The following is a 12,141-nucleotide window of genomic DNA, read 5'->3' on the forward strand; positions in this document are numbered from 1 at the left end:
GAGTCCCCATCACTGAAATCAGGGTCTCTGGGAACAGTAAGGCATTTCCTAAGGAGTCAGGCCAAGGAAAATCCAAAAGACCCGTAAGAGGAAATCAAGGTTCCCAAGAGTAGGGCTACTTCCCTGAAGAGGGCAGGGCTATGGGACCAGGGTGTTGGGCCTGTCACGATGGACACTAGCACACTCTGCTGCATGGGGAAGGTAAGGTTCAGAGGGGTGATGATTTTCTTGGGCTCGTGGGAGTCTTCTGGCATCACTTTTGGTCCCCTGCTCTCTCGGTAATGGTGTTCGTTAGGTCTTTTGATTCAGGAGATCCAAAACCCTGCTGTAGTTCTGAACCACCAATGTAGCTAACTTCAGGGTTATTGGAGGTTATGTTCTAACTCAAGAGGAAGGAGCCGTGCCCAGGAAGGAGCTGCTCGGGCCTGCTGGCAGAGTGTGTAGGGGGGTGGCCAGGCCTGACCTGGGGCAGCCAAGGTTCAGCTCTGATTTTTTCATCCAGTGAGCCCTGCCTCTAGCTCTCTGCTCAGCCTGGTGTTTTCTGCCAAGCGGAAATCCCTGGGCACGGCCTTGGCGGGAGGTCAGGGAGGGAAGATTCTTTTCCTCTGCTGTCACCCAGTTGTTTGCAGCCCAAGCAGCAGAACAAACACACATGGTGTCATGGTTGAAGAATTCAGACCCGTCCTGGGGCCTGAAACAAGCAAAAGCAGCATGGCTGATGCAAGGGGCTCCTGGACTGTAGATGGCATTTCTGCTTCTCTGTCCCTGCCTGGATGCGGTGAGGGCTGCAGAGACTGTCCGCAGCTATCATGTGGCCTAGCACAGAGGCGCTCTTGTTCTCAGCCAGGAGACCCCCTGGTGCTAAAAGGCTGGTGCTGTGCACCTCACCCGGATGCCCAGCCTCCCCTGCATCAGGGACTGAAGCTGCCAGACAGAACAGCTTAAAGGATCTGGGCTCTTGCTCCCTCCCTGCTGCACCAGGTCAGTCCTGTCCCTGCTTTCCCTGCCCCTCATGGCTTTGGACTTGATGGGCAGGTCCAAGTCCAGCCCCTGGGGTTCCCAGAGAACAGGTGTGTATAGTATAAACTGACCAAGGGTAGTGCTGGCCTGTCTTCCCAGTGAGGAGACAGGTTGGGGTGGGAATAGAGGAAGGAGTGTGTCACGTTCCTGGTCTTGGGGGCAATGCGGCCTTATTGGCTCCTAAAAATTCCAAAGCCCTTTGCGTTAGAAGTTGAAGATGTGACATTTTTTGCAGTAGGGCAACTGAGGGCGTTGTAGAAACTCTTACTTTTACTTTTCTAGCTCCCTTACTCCAGGGCCCGCGTCCTCTACTGAAAGGGAGGTCAAGGACCTTCATCCCCAGCCCCCTCCCGGTACTAGCCCCTGGGTCTAGGCAGGAGATGCGTGCCCCCCCCCCCATAGGGCATGCCGGCCTCGTCTTCCCCCAGGAAGAGAAGGGAGATTCTGGGCTAGAGACACAGGATGGTCTCACCCCCTTCCCCTGCCCGCCCAGCCCAAACAACTGGAGACACCCCCCACCCCCAGGTTTCTTTCAGCTCATTTCTTTAATAAGGAGACGCAGCTCATTACAAAATAACAATTTGACAAGAGTTCAGACAAGAACAACAGAGTCCACATAAGGTGGGTGGAGAACATCGCCAAGCAGAGGGGAGAAGGGAGGCCAGGGCTGTACGTGTGTCCTTCCCGTGGAGACGAAGGCAGGGCTCCTGGTGGGGCAACCGGGGCCGGGCTCTGCCCCAGCGTTTTCAGGCAGCAGCAGATCAAGTCTTTAGGGGTCCCTTTTCAAAGATGCCTGACCCTTCTGCCTGTCTAAAGTCCTGATTACTGAGACAGGCGATGCAGGGGGACTCCCAAAGCCCCCGCCCCTGCTCTTGCCTCGATGCCTGTCTCGGCGGGGGGCGTGGAGGGCTCCTGAGAGAGCAGGACAGGCCGGCCCTGTGCTCATCCGAGCCTGCTCTGGAGGGGTCCTCTCCCCTCCCCCCATTCTTTCATGTCCTCCGCACAGAGCCCTGGGATTTGTGTGTGCTCCCAACTCCCAGTTTGGGGGTGGGGGGAAGCTCACCTCGCTGGCACTGGCCTCATATCCGCCCCCTGGTTCCCTTCCTGTTTGTCTCTCTTTACTCCTGCTCCTCACAGTGGCCTGGGGCCTCCTGGGTTATTCCCCTGTGGTACTGCCCTCGCCGGGTGCCTGCAGGTCCAGGGGCTGCAGGCTGGGGAGCACCTGCTCCCCTCAGTTCAACACAATGATCTGGGACCTTGGAAGCCCCCAGTCCCCCCCTGCCCACCTTGCTGCTGCGCTCTGCCCACGTGTGTCCTCTGAGCCTCCTCATCCCTGGACCTGCCCAGCGCTCTCGGAGCCCGGAGGGGGCACTCACTGCCCTTCTGCCCAGGCAGCATCCTCCATGCCCCTCCACGGACCCTGATGCCACAGTGGTGAGTAAGCAGGGCTGGTTCTGTCAGCCCCGGGTGACAAATGGGAACGGCACCCACACTCTGGAGCCTCCCCCAGCCCTGTCCACACCCAGGGTGCAGACAAAGCGGAGGAAGCCAGCTCGGGCTGGGCCCCACCAAAAACCCTGACCCCCACCCACGACACAGGGTGAGGGAGCAGGAGGAGGTGACAGCAGCTGAGCCCTTCACAAGTGGTCTGTGGGGAGCCGGCTGAGGGACGTAGGGGCTCCTGGGAGGAGCCCAGGGCAGTCCGCAGCAGGAAGCCCCCTTATGGCTTTTCAGTGAGTTCAGTGGGGGGAAGGGCACACCACACATATGGAGAACACGGACGCTACAGGGACGCCAGACACCAGGCGGGACACTGCTGTGCCCGAGGCTTGGCTCTGCAGACACGTGCCATAGCGAGCCTTCAGGGCCACTGCCATGGCAGGGCTGGCACCGGCTCCTGCCTTCGGAAGGCTCCCGTGGGAGATTCCTGACGGGGGCAGGCACGGTGGGGCTGGGGGACAAAGACTTTACAGGACATAAAATCAAACGAGCAGCCTCACCCAGTTCTGTAGAGCGGGTTGGGTTGGGGGACCGAGGGACTCCCAGCATTGCCATGCGCCTATTTACAGAAAGGTATAGACATGCATCTCGGTTAAACAAGATTACAGATCACTATCTTAGATAACTAAACGCGCGTGGAGGGGGCAAGTGAGGCTCCAATGGCTTCGGAAGGTTCCTGTTTTGTTGTTGCTTAAAAAATAAAATATATTCATGTCTTCAAGTCACAGTGTCCCCTTCTCAATAGTGCAGTTCAAAAAACAGGTTAAGTCAAATAAACCCGTGGTGGCCAGCCGCTAGCCCCCTGGGACCACAGGGGGAGGGGAGAAGTGGTCGCAGGGCAGCCGTGCTACAGGATGGCCAGTTTCATAGGAAGTTCAGATAAACAACAAATCACTTTAGTATGTCCCACATAGTGCTTGGACATTCTTAAAAATTATTTCTCATTTATCTGAAATTCCAATGTCACTGGCTACCCTGTGTTTCTAATCACCGCATCCGGTGTGATGGGGCTGCTCCCTGCCTGCCCCCACCAGCCTTAGGTGGCAACGGGGAAGGGGAGCAGAGGGGCAGGGCAGAGGATCTAAGGGCTGTTCCTGGCTCAATTTCTTCCTACCTCTGAGGGGGAGGGACATCCTCAGGGACTGGCTCTCTGTATAGAAGGTTGGGCACGACCCAGCACTCAGATGCCTCAGGCATTAGTCTGGGACAGTGAAGGACAATAGCATCTCTCACTCCCAGCCCCCAAGGGCAGTTTGTCGACCTCTCTGCTCTCACCCGCCTACCCTGCTGTGTGGAGGCAGGTTTGTAGGGGAGCTGGGTCTACGCCCAGGAGGGCAGCGGCAATCCCCCTTCTCTCTCATCATGCCAAACTGGTTCTGCAGAGAGAAGCTACAGTCTAGGTTCCTGGGAAGAAAAAAGACCAGGATCTGACACGGTGGCCTGAGCCGTGGTGTTCCATCCTGCAGCTGAGGGACTCCAGGAAAGTCACTTCTTCCTGCTCCCTGTCTGGGGCTGCCCAGGTGCTTTGCACCCAGCCTCCCCCCTGCCTCAGTTTCCAAAGTCCAAAACTACCTCTTCGCCTTGTGGGAGAGTTAGTTTCCCTTCTGGAATGATTGTTCAGGAAGAAGAAACAGAGCTTCCATGCCACACCCCTGTTTCTGGGAGGAAGGGGGTTTGGGTTTTCATGGTCTCAGCCCCTCTGTGAAAAATCACCTCTATACTCCGTTCCTCTCTCTAGAACAGACTTTGGGATGAAAACTCACAGCCCCACAGGCACCCACAACCCCTCCCTACCCAGACACCCTACCCTACCCTACGGCATGCCCGCGTCACAGTACACTCACATCCCCAGAACTGAACCAGCAAGAGAAGGAAGCTCTGCGGTTTGGGTGACCATCAGCCGTTGGCGTAGAAAACTGACAAGCATAAACAAGCCCAGCCCCAGGACCCAGACGGATGCCATCTGCCAGCGTGGCACATCAGGACCAGCCGGCCTGGGACACAACTGCCCCCACACACACACACCAGCTCCACACTCATGCCAAGACTCAAAGTCGCTCAGCAACCTGCCCCCACCTTCAAGGCTGCTCGCTAGAGATGGGCTCAGAGTAATAAAATCCAGCCCCTTCCACCACCAGGGCGCCTGCCATTTCCTTCCCTTCCGTGTCAGGGACGTGGCAAATCTTGGGCTCTGTAAGGGCTGAAGGAGGTTCATGGACAGAAAACAACCTCCTGGTGGTAGAAGATAGATTGGGAAAGGGCAAGAGAAGGAAGGTAGAGGGCAGAGACTGACAGTTTTCCATGAATGGGGTCTATAGGACATGGGTGAGGAGAATGAGTGTGGGAAGAGACCCTGAGAAAGCACCAAAATCCCACAGCTCTGGGGACAGGAGAAGAGTCTAGTGACTTCTGAAATCCCACTCCGTGGCCACCCAGATTCTGAAGGCACCCTCCTGTCCTACAGCTCTCTACCGCGACTACAACTCTGGTCCCAAGGACCACAGCTCATAATCCTGATTGGAGTCCTACCTTCCCCATCATTAAGTACACGCATCTACACATCCATACATGCACATATACACACAGAGTCCGGTAAAAATATAACTTCCCATGTACCACTAGCAAGACAGAGAAGGGTCTCTGAGAGGCTGAGCCCTACTTCCCAGTCTGCTGCTGCTAGAGGTGTTCCTTCATTCCCTACTTCAAACAAAAACAGAAACTCCTTCCCTTTTTTAAGAGAAAATAAAAAGACACTCTGCACCTTCTTCATGCTGGGTCCTCCAAGCCTGATTCTCTCCAACACCGTCCGTCTGTCTCAGATGCCTACAGGAAGCTGATGTGGCCCAGATGGAGCAGGACAGGAAGTGCTGCCATTTGTGCTAGGGAGGAGAGAGCCCCAGGATGCTGGGGAAGCCATGAGTTTTCTGAGGGGAAGAAATGGCAAGGGACTGAGGGCCGCACGGATGGAAAGGAAGAGCCCAAGGAAGGGAGGCACGGAGGGCTGGCCTCTGGCCACATGGGGACCTGACTCTCTTATCCAGGCTAAAGATTTAGAAGAAGACTCAGTGCAAACCTGACTAACATATATATGGCTTTTATCGATGCTGGGGACAAACGGTAAATGGGGAATGGGACACAACTGAGCATGGGGTAGAAATGCTGGCAGATCTCCACCACCCATTTGGAATGATGGCCTTCGCTTCCTGGCACTCATATAGGGAAGCCTCCCTGATGAATGCTAGGACGGGGCCCCCCCACAGGCCTCCGTGGGCCACTCTAGCCACGTAAAAGCTCTCCAGCATGGAGGGCAGAGGGAGTGGAAGCTGGGGGGAATCCTAATGCTCCCCTCTATCCCAGGAAATCTCTGCCATCTGTCCCCCATCCTCCCCTTCTTACCACCCCTCTCTTACCTGGACCTCAGGGGAACTGAGAACACTTAAACCTTCCTTTTAAAGTTCTCTGGCTCTGTACAGATAACGGGTCTTCACTGAGTGTTGCTCCACTTAAATTAAAAGAGAAACAGAAGCAAAAGCACAATGGGGAATAAATGTAAATGAACTGCACTGCGTATATTCTGGACAGGGAGGAAGCATCTGCGCTTCCCGCTGGATGGAGTGAAGATCCAGGAGTTTAATTTTGGTCATTCTGGGTAATGGGACTTCTGTTTCTTCATAGTATGATGTTCATTGTCAACAAGAGTGAGAACATGGGACTGACAGTCCCTGTTAGAGTCTGACCAATCTGGTGAATAGTTCGTTTCCATGAATGTCCCAGAAACCATACTTCTGGAGAAACCATGATGGACAGGAGGAAGTCTATGGTGGCATCAGGGGTTTGGTCCTGGTTCTGGACACATCCAGTCTCCACATCTTGCTGCCTCCCAAGTAGCTACCCACAAGCAGTACGGGAGCTTCTGGCATCTGACCAGGATTTTGAGACTTCTCCACAAACTGACGGAAGATCTCCCACTTCATGCACTTTCTTCATTTCAGGGCTCCCGAAGAGCCTTCTTTTCCCACACAACGTCACTGTCTAAGGCTCGTTCCAGGAATGAAGAGAGATGCTCAAAGACACACACACACACACACACACACACACACACGGATATTGGCCACTGTGTTGCCTTCCCTGTCAGGGAACAGGATGTGCTGCCATTTTGTTGGTCCAGAACGCTGGAAAAACAGGAAGTGCTGCAACTTTCTGCCAGTAGAGGGCCTCTCTCAGGATGACGCTGAAGTGAAGCTTTGAAAGAGTAAGGGGCATGCAGCAAGGGCAGCTCCTGGGACCACGAGCAGAGCCAGGCTCCTCTTTCATCTCCTAGGGGACTCTCCTCACACAGCCATCAAAGGGAAGTTGGTCTTTAAAAAGAGAAAAAGGAGAAACAAGGACATAACCACAAACAAATGAAAAAAACCTCTAGGGTCGCATAACTGAGGTATTGATAGCTCTGGATCTCGTCAGTGTCCGTGGGTCCCAGCGCTGCTGTCTACTTGTTCTTGCCCAGAAGTGCATCCACCTCCTCCTCGGGCTTGAGTGAGTGCCACTGGGCGATGGGCCTGCGGGGGTTAGCCAGCATGTCGGACCAGTGCCGCAGCTCTGTGCCCGTGGCGTTGCTGCCCACAAAGATCTTGCCTATGGCTTCATTCTTGCCCAGCTTGTCATAGTCCAGCACAGTGACCACTACCTGGACTTTCTGCAAGAAAAGCAAAGGAGGGGAGAGTTGGCAGGCAAAGACGCTGCATCCCATGACCCAGTTTTTCCCCCTCCATCAGCCTAGTGTCCAAGTGACTGGGAAGGAAGGCCGCCCAGGGCTCCTTGCTTCCACCTCTGTCTCCAAATAAGACTGAATTTACCTGGGGGCAGAGGTCACACCTTTTGGAAGCAACTTGTGTCAACCACCAGGCACTTATTGAGCACGCACGTGCTCTAGGCACCGTGTTCAACACTTGTGTGGGAGGATGAATGAAGAGATGCATGTCACCCCTGATGACATCAGCAGAAACAATAAAAACTTAACGGCACAGAGTGCTAAAGGTTATGGCACAGGGTACTATGGAAACTCAGGGGAAGACAGTCCTGCTCAGGTCAGCCCGGAAAGGCTTCGCAGAAACGTGACTGGGATGCGACACCTGAGGATTTCTCTCTCAGAGGGAAACAGAAGGAAGAGGCTTAGCCTGGGCAGAGAGTGTATTTGGCATCTTAGAAACATTGAAAGTTCAGGGTCACTGGGGTACAGAGAGAGAAGTGAGGCGGGAAATGAGGTTGTGGGGCCGGTAGAGGGCAGCTGAGGAGTCTGTGCCCATCCTTCAGGCGTCCTGGGACTCCTGGAGACCTTTAAGAGCAGTGGAGCAGGTGTTTTAGGGAAAGAACCCCGGCACTGAGGCGGAAGACTCGCTGGAGGAGGGATGGGCTGATGGCAGGGAGGAGACCAGCTGGGGGCTGCTGGGGGGTCTGGGAGGGGGATACTGAATCCCTGAAGCAAGGCCAGATTGGAGGTATTTAGGGGAGAGACTCAAGAGGACCTGGTGATCAGTGGCTTGTTGAGGGGACAGCCAGTGCCTTTCTCCCCTGTGAGCCCAGATCATCCTTTAGGACGAAAGCTCTCCCGGGAAAGCCCCACCGGACTTGCTCACGGCCCTCTGCCGTGTGCACGCTGAAGCTGCCATGTCACTGTGCTTTAATGGCCTGCTGCCTGGTCTCCCCCGCTGCCAGGGCTGTGTCTTCTACTCACGCACTTCCCCGGCCCCTAGCAAGTGCCTGGAACTTAGCAAATGCTCAGCAAAGTGTGCTGGAGAAAGGAGAAAGTTGGGGTGAGGGACTAAGGCCACAGCCAGGTTTCTGAGCTGGGCTGCTGGGTAGATGGTGGGGCCACCCATTGAAAACAGAATTTAGGCAAAGCAGGCTTGGCTGGGAGGGGGTGGGAAGAGACCATCATGTTGGGTTTAAGCATGTAGACTGCGAGACACCTGGCCCAGTAACTTTCTATCTGCCTTAAGCTCTCCATAACGACAACTCCTTTCGGACTAACGTTATTGCTGAGCTGCCCATTGTTCCTTTGAGGAATTCCATAAATGCCATCTCCACAGATGACAGTACCAACTCTGAAGATTCCCTTGCACTCTTGTGCCCCAGCCTTCCTGGGGGTGGGTGGAGAAGAGGAGGGATCAGCTCACTATGAAAGAGGAGAGACCAGGACTCCAGAGAACCCACCACTCTGCAAGCCCCTGGCTGCATCTGACTTCCTGCCCACATGGGTGGGTGGGTCTCCTGTCCCACCAAGTCCAGATCCCACCACACCCAGAAGTGGTGGAAAACAGACCTCGTCCCCCACATTTACAGCACTTGCTGGTGCGAAAGAAGGGAGGAAGGGAGGGAAGAACAGAAAAGGCTGAAGGACGGAGGGAAGCGGGGAGAGGAAGAGGGTCAGAGGTGTGGATGGGAGACCCAGGGAGCAGCAGGAGCGGGGCCGGGACGGCCAAGGCAGCATGTAGCCGGGGACGGGGAGGCGGCCACTCCCGGCCCCTCAGCCAGCTCCCAACCTCGCTGGACCTAAGCTACCCCCCCCACGCCCAGTACACCACCATGTTCCCCAAAGTCCTAAAAGGAAAGATTCGTACAATTTTTTTGAGCTAGTTCACGTTCATCTCTTCGGAAAAGGGGAGCCCTCTGGAAGGATGCCCTGGCAAGGAGGCCCCCCCGAGGCATCCTTAGACCTAGAGCCTTCCCCACCCCCACCCTTCGCGGGCCTGTGCCGTGGCCGTGAGGTGAGCTCCCGCTCCTCCCCGCCCCCTCGCCCTGCCAGACCCCAAAGGGCTCGAGCACCTGGATCTGCTCAAAGGGGATCTCGAAGCTGAAGGACTCGTTGAAGTACGGGTTCAGGGTCTTCTTCTTCACTGTCGTCTTCTTCTTCTTGAGCCTCTTGCCGTTCTGCATCAGGTGGATCTTCACGTAGGGGTCTGCGGACGGAGAATGCCAACCCCAGGGAGGTCCCCTGAGCCCGCGCCCTCCCGCCGGATGCACCGGGGCCGCCCAGAGCATCGGTCGAGACAGGGCTCCACGCTGCTGAGACCGGGCCCCAGAAAGCACCGAGTCAGAGGACAGGAATCCCACAGGACACAGATAACCACCCAGTGCAAGCGTGGCTAAAGGGCCTCATCCCCAGGACTGCCTCTGATCGGCTGGCCGTGGCTTCCTGGAGCACCGTGCTGGCAAACTTCTGAGTCTAAATAGGCCTTGTGAGAAAGAACGTGGGGACCTACCGGTGATCCTGGCTAGACAGGGCTGGGGAGTCCCAAAGCAGGACATACACGTGCTGTGTCACAATCCTGACCTAATCCAATCCTCCTAAACTTGCAGACGAGAAACTGAGGCCAAACAAGGGAAACGACCTGCCCAAGGTCACACAGTGCATCAGTGACAGAGCCAGGGCTGGCACAGAGACACGCTGGTTAGAGCCGGTGCCCAGGGCTGCCTCTCTGGGAGGGCACGACGGGCAGAGGGCTCCACCCACAGGACCCTGCGCCTGGGCCAGCCCCATTCGCCATCACGTAAAGGTGACACTCAGAGCATTTCCCTCCCCCACCCCCCAGACCCTTTCCAGGGCAGAGCCAGCAAAGCCTAAAGCCTCGCCTGGAAAACTGTCCCCGATTGTAGTGGCACACTTTGGGCTGAGCCCTGCCCACTACCGACACTTCCCTGGGAGAAATATTAATAAAACCCTAAATTACTAACTTATCCGGGGAATAACATTTCTCTAATCCTTTTCTCCATGGCCCCCGGGGCCCCCAGAGAGCACCGGGAAGGCAGCTCCGACTGGAGACAGGGGACCCTGGGACAAAGGGGTGGGGCTGGAAAGCCAGGGCTCCCCTGCTCCCTAAGACGTCTGGGTCACTGGAGCGTGCAAACTCCGGGCTCTGGGTGGTGACCGGCTCGCTGGTGCCACCCAGTGGCAGCCAGGGGTGCTGCAGGTACCTGAAAGGCCACCCACGTCCATCTTCTTGAGGTTCTTGGCCTCCAGGATGCACACAGTGAGCTTCCCGGCCGTGGGCACGTAGCGCAGGGAGGTGCAGATGTCGCCCAGCTTCTCTGGCTGTCCGGGGGGAAAGCAGGACTCAGGTCCTCTCAGCCCTCCCACTGCCTCTTGCGTGGCGACTCCCATCTTGCCGAGACTACCACGGCAGTGGTTTGTCCCCCCTCCCTCAGTCACCAGTCCCCACATCTATGATGGCCGAGGTGGTATTTCTGAGTCCAACCTCAGGGCCTCCTGCTGCAGCTCAACAAAGCCCCTAAGAGTGACCGCCCGGCAGCGTGGGGCCACGAGCAGAGGATGCCGACAGGTGAGTGGGCAGAGAACGGGCCTCGGTGGCAGGACAGGAGCGATGCCTGGGCGGAGGTGGGCAGATGCGTCTGGGCCCCCACCCCAGGCCCGGTAAGGCGGGAAAGGGGGTGAGGAGTGGGTGTGGCAGCCACATGCTCACTTCCAAGGGCCCAGAGACCGAGTGTCTGGGGAGTCTCCTCCCCTGATCCCTCCCGCCCCCACAGAGGTCTCTCCCTGTGGGTCATTCTGCTTGTGGAGCGATTTGTGCAGCTCTTCCCTCTTGCTACTGTCGCTGCAACTCTTTGGTGTAGACAAGGCAAGGATTCTTCGTGACCACTGAGAGACTGGGGTTCACAGAGCTTTGCTCAAAGTCACACAATTTAGCATTGCGAGCAGGGTGAGGACCCTGGGCTCCCGATCCTGAGGTCTCTGCCCCCTCCACACTGCAGAGTCAAAGCTGTCCAGAGTCAGGGCCACCTGGCCAAGACTGACCACACCACACACGTCCTGGTTCAGGTGTGCGGGCCTTCCTCCCAGACACACTGAGCCCCAAGGCACGAAAGGATGTCCTAAGCCTCTCATCCCTCCGTCACTGCCCGGCACTGTGCTGGGTGACAGCAGGGCCCAACCAGGACAATGACTGATGGTGGAAGGAGGAGTGGGGAGAGTGGAGGACTACAGCAGTTCCTTGATAAATATTTGGTGAGTGAACGAATGCTATCGCAGCAGCTGAGAGGACAAGCCCCCCATGCTGAGTGTCCTTTAGAACAAACCTGAGTTTTCCTTGTGGGTAAACTGAGGCACAGAGTCGTGAATCACTGGCCATAGGTGATGGCAGAACCTTAGGAGTAAGGACAATAATGGAGTTCTCCTCTGAGGACCCACCCAGTACCAGGCACCGCTCTGGGTGCTTTGTGTAGATAGATCATCCTCATCTCTGAAGAGAGACTAAAGGAAAGACCTGGGGCCAAACAGCTGAAGCAACTGGGCCAGGTCACACAGCCTGGCCGTGTGGGGCGGGGGCCTAACCCAGGTCACCTGGCTGCAAAGCCCACCCTCTTTCAGTAGCGCCGAAGGGTGGGAGCCCAGGCGGGCAGCTACGGTCATCTCCCTGCGGGGCCCGGCTGCTCTCTGCTCTCACCTCCTCCTTCTCGCCGCCTTGCAGGTCCCTCCACTCCTCGATGGGCTGGCCGAGGTCCACAGTGTTCATGGGCACCTTGACCTCCCCGATGATGTCGTGTTTGGAGAAACGGTCAAAGTCGTAGATGGCCATCACCAGAGTTTTGCCCCCCAGCTCCTGGTAT

General features: G+C 56.4%; 1 protein-coding gene and 1 long non-coding RNA gene across 3 annotated transcripts in view; one reads left to right on the forward strand and one right to left on the reverse strand.

Moving 5' to 3' along the window:
* Nucleotides 1-456: 456 nt before the first annotated feature.
* LOC123626961 lies at nt 457-5,287 on the forward strand. 2 transcript variants are annotated; one of them, XR_006731083.1, is made up of 3 exons: nt 457-981; nt 1,546-2,454; nt 4,259-5,287. It is a non-coding gene; the product is annotated as an uncharacterized LOC123626961 (long non-coding RNA). The 2 variants fall into 2 exon arrangements; XR_006731082.1 differs by having other exon boundaries at nt 457-2,454.
* Nucleotides 5,288-5,339: 52 nt separating this feature from the next.
* SYT2 (synaptotagmin 2) overlaps nt 5,340-12,141 on the reverse strand; it is an 11,596-nt gene continuing 4,794 nt past the window's right edge. Inside the window, exons 5-8 of the mRNA XM_045536255.1 lie at nt 11,979-12,141; nt 10,492-10,609; nt 9,343-9,476; nt 5,340-7,213 (exon numbers count right to left, since the gene is read on the reverse strand). The exon at nt 11,979-12,141 is cut by the window's right edge and continues 5 nt beyond it. Coding sequence (XP_045392211.1) covers nt 7,007-7,213; nt 9,343-9,476; nt 10,492-10,609; nt 11,979-12,141 — 622 coding nt within the window. The 3' untranslated portion in view covers nt 5,340-7,006. The remainder of the gene's footprint in view (nt 7,214-9,342; nt 9,477-10,491; nt 10,610-11,978) is intronic.

The sequence above is a fragment of the Lemur catta genome, chromosome 23 (assembly GCF_020740605.2).
Source record: "Lemur catta isolate mLemCat1 chromosome 23, mLemCat1.pri, whole genome shotgun sequence".
Lineage (NCBI taxonomy): Eukaryota > Metazoa > Chordata > Mammalia > Primates > Lemuridae > Lemur > Lemur catta.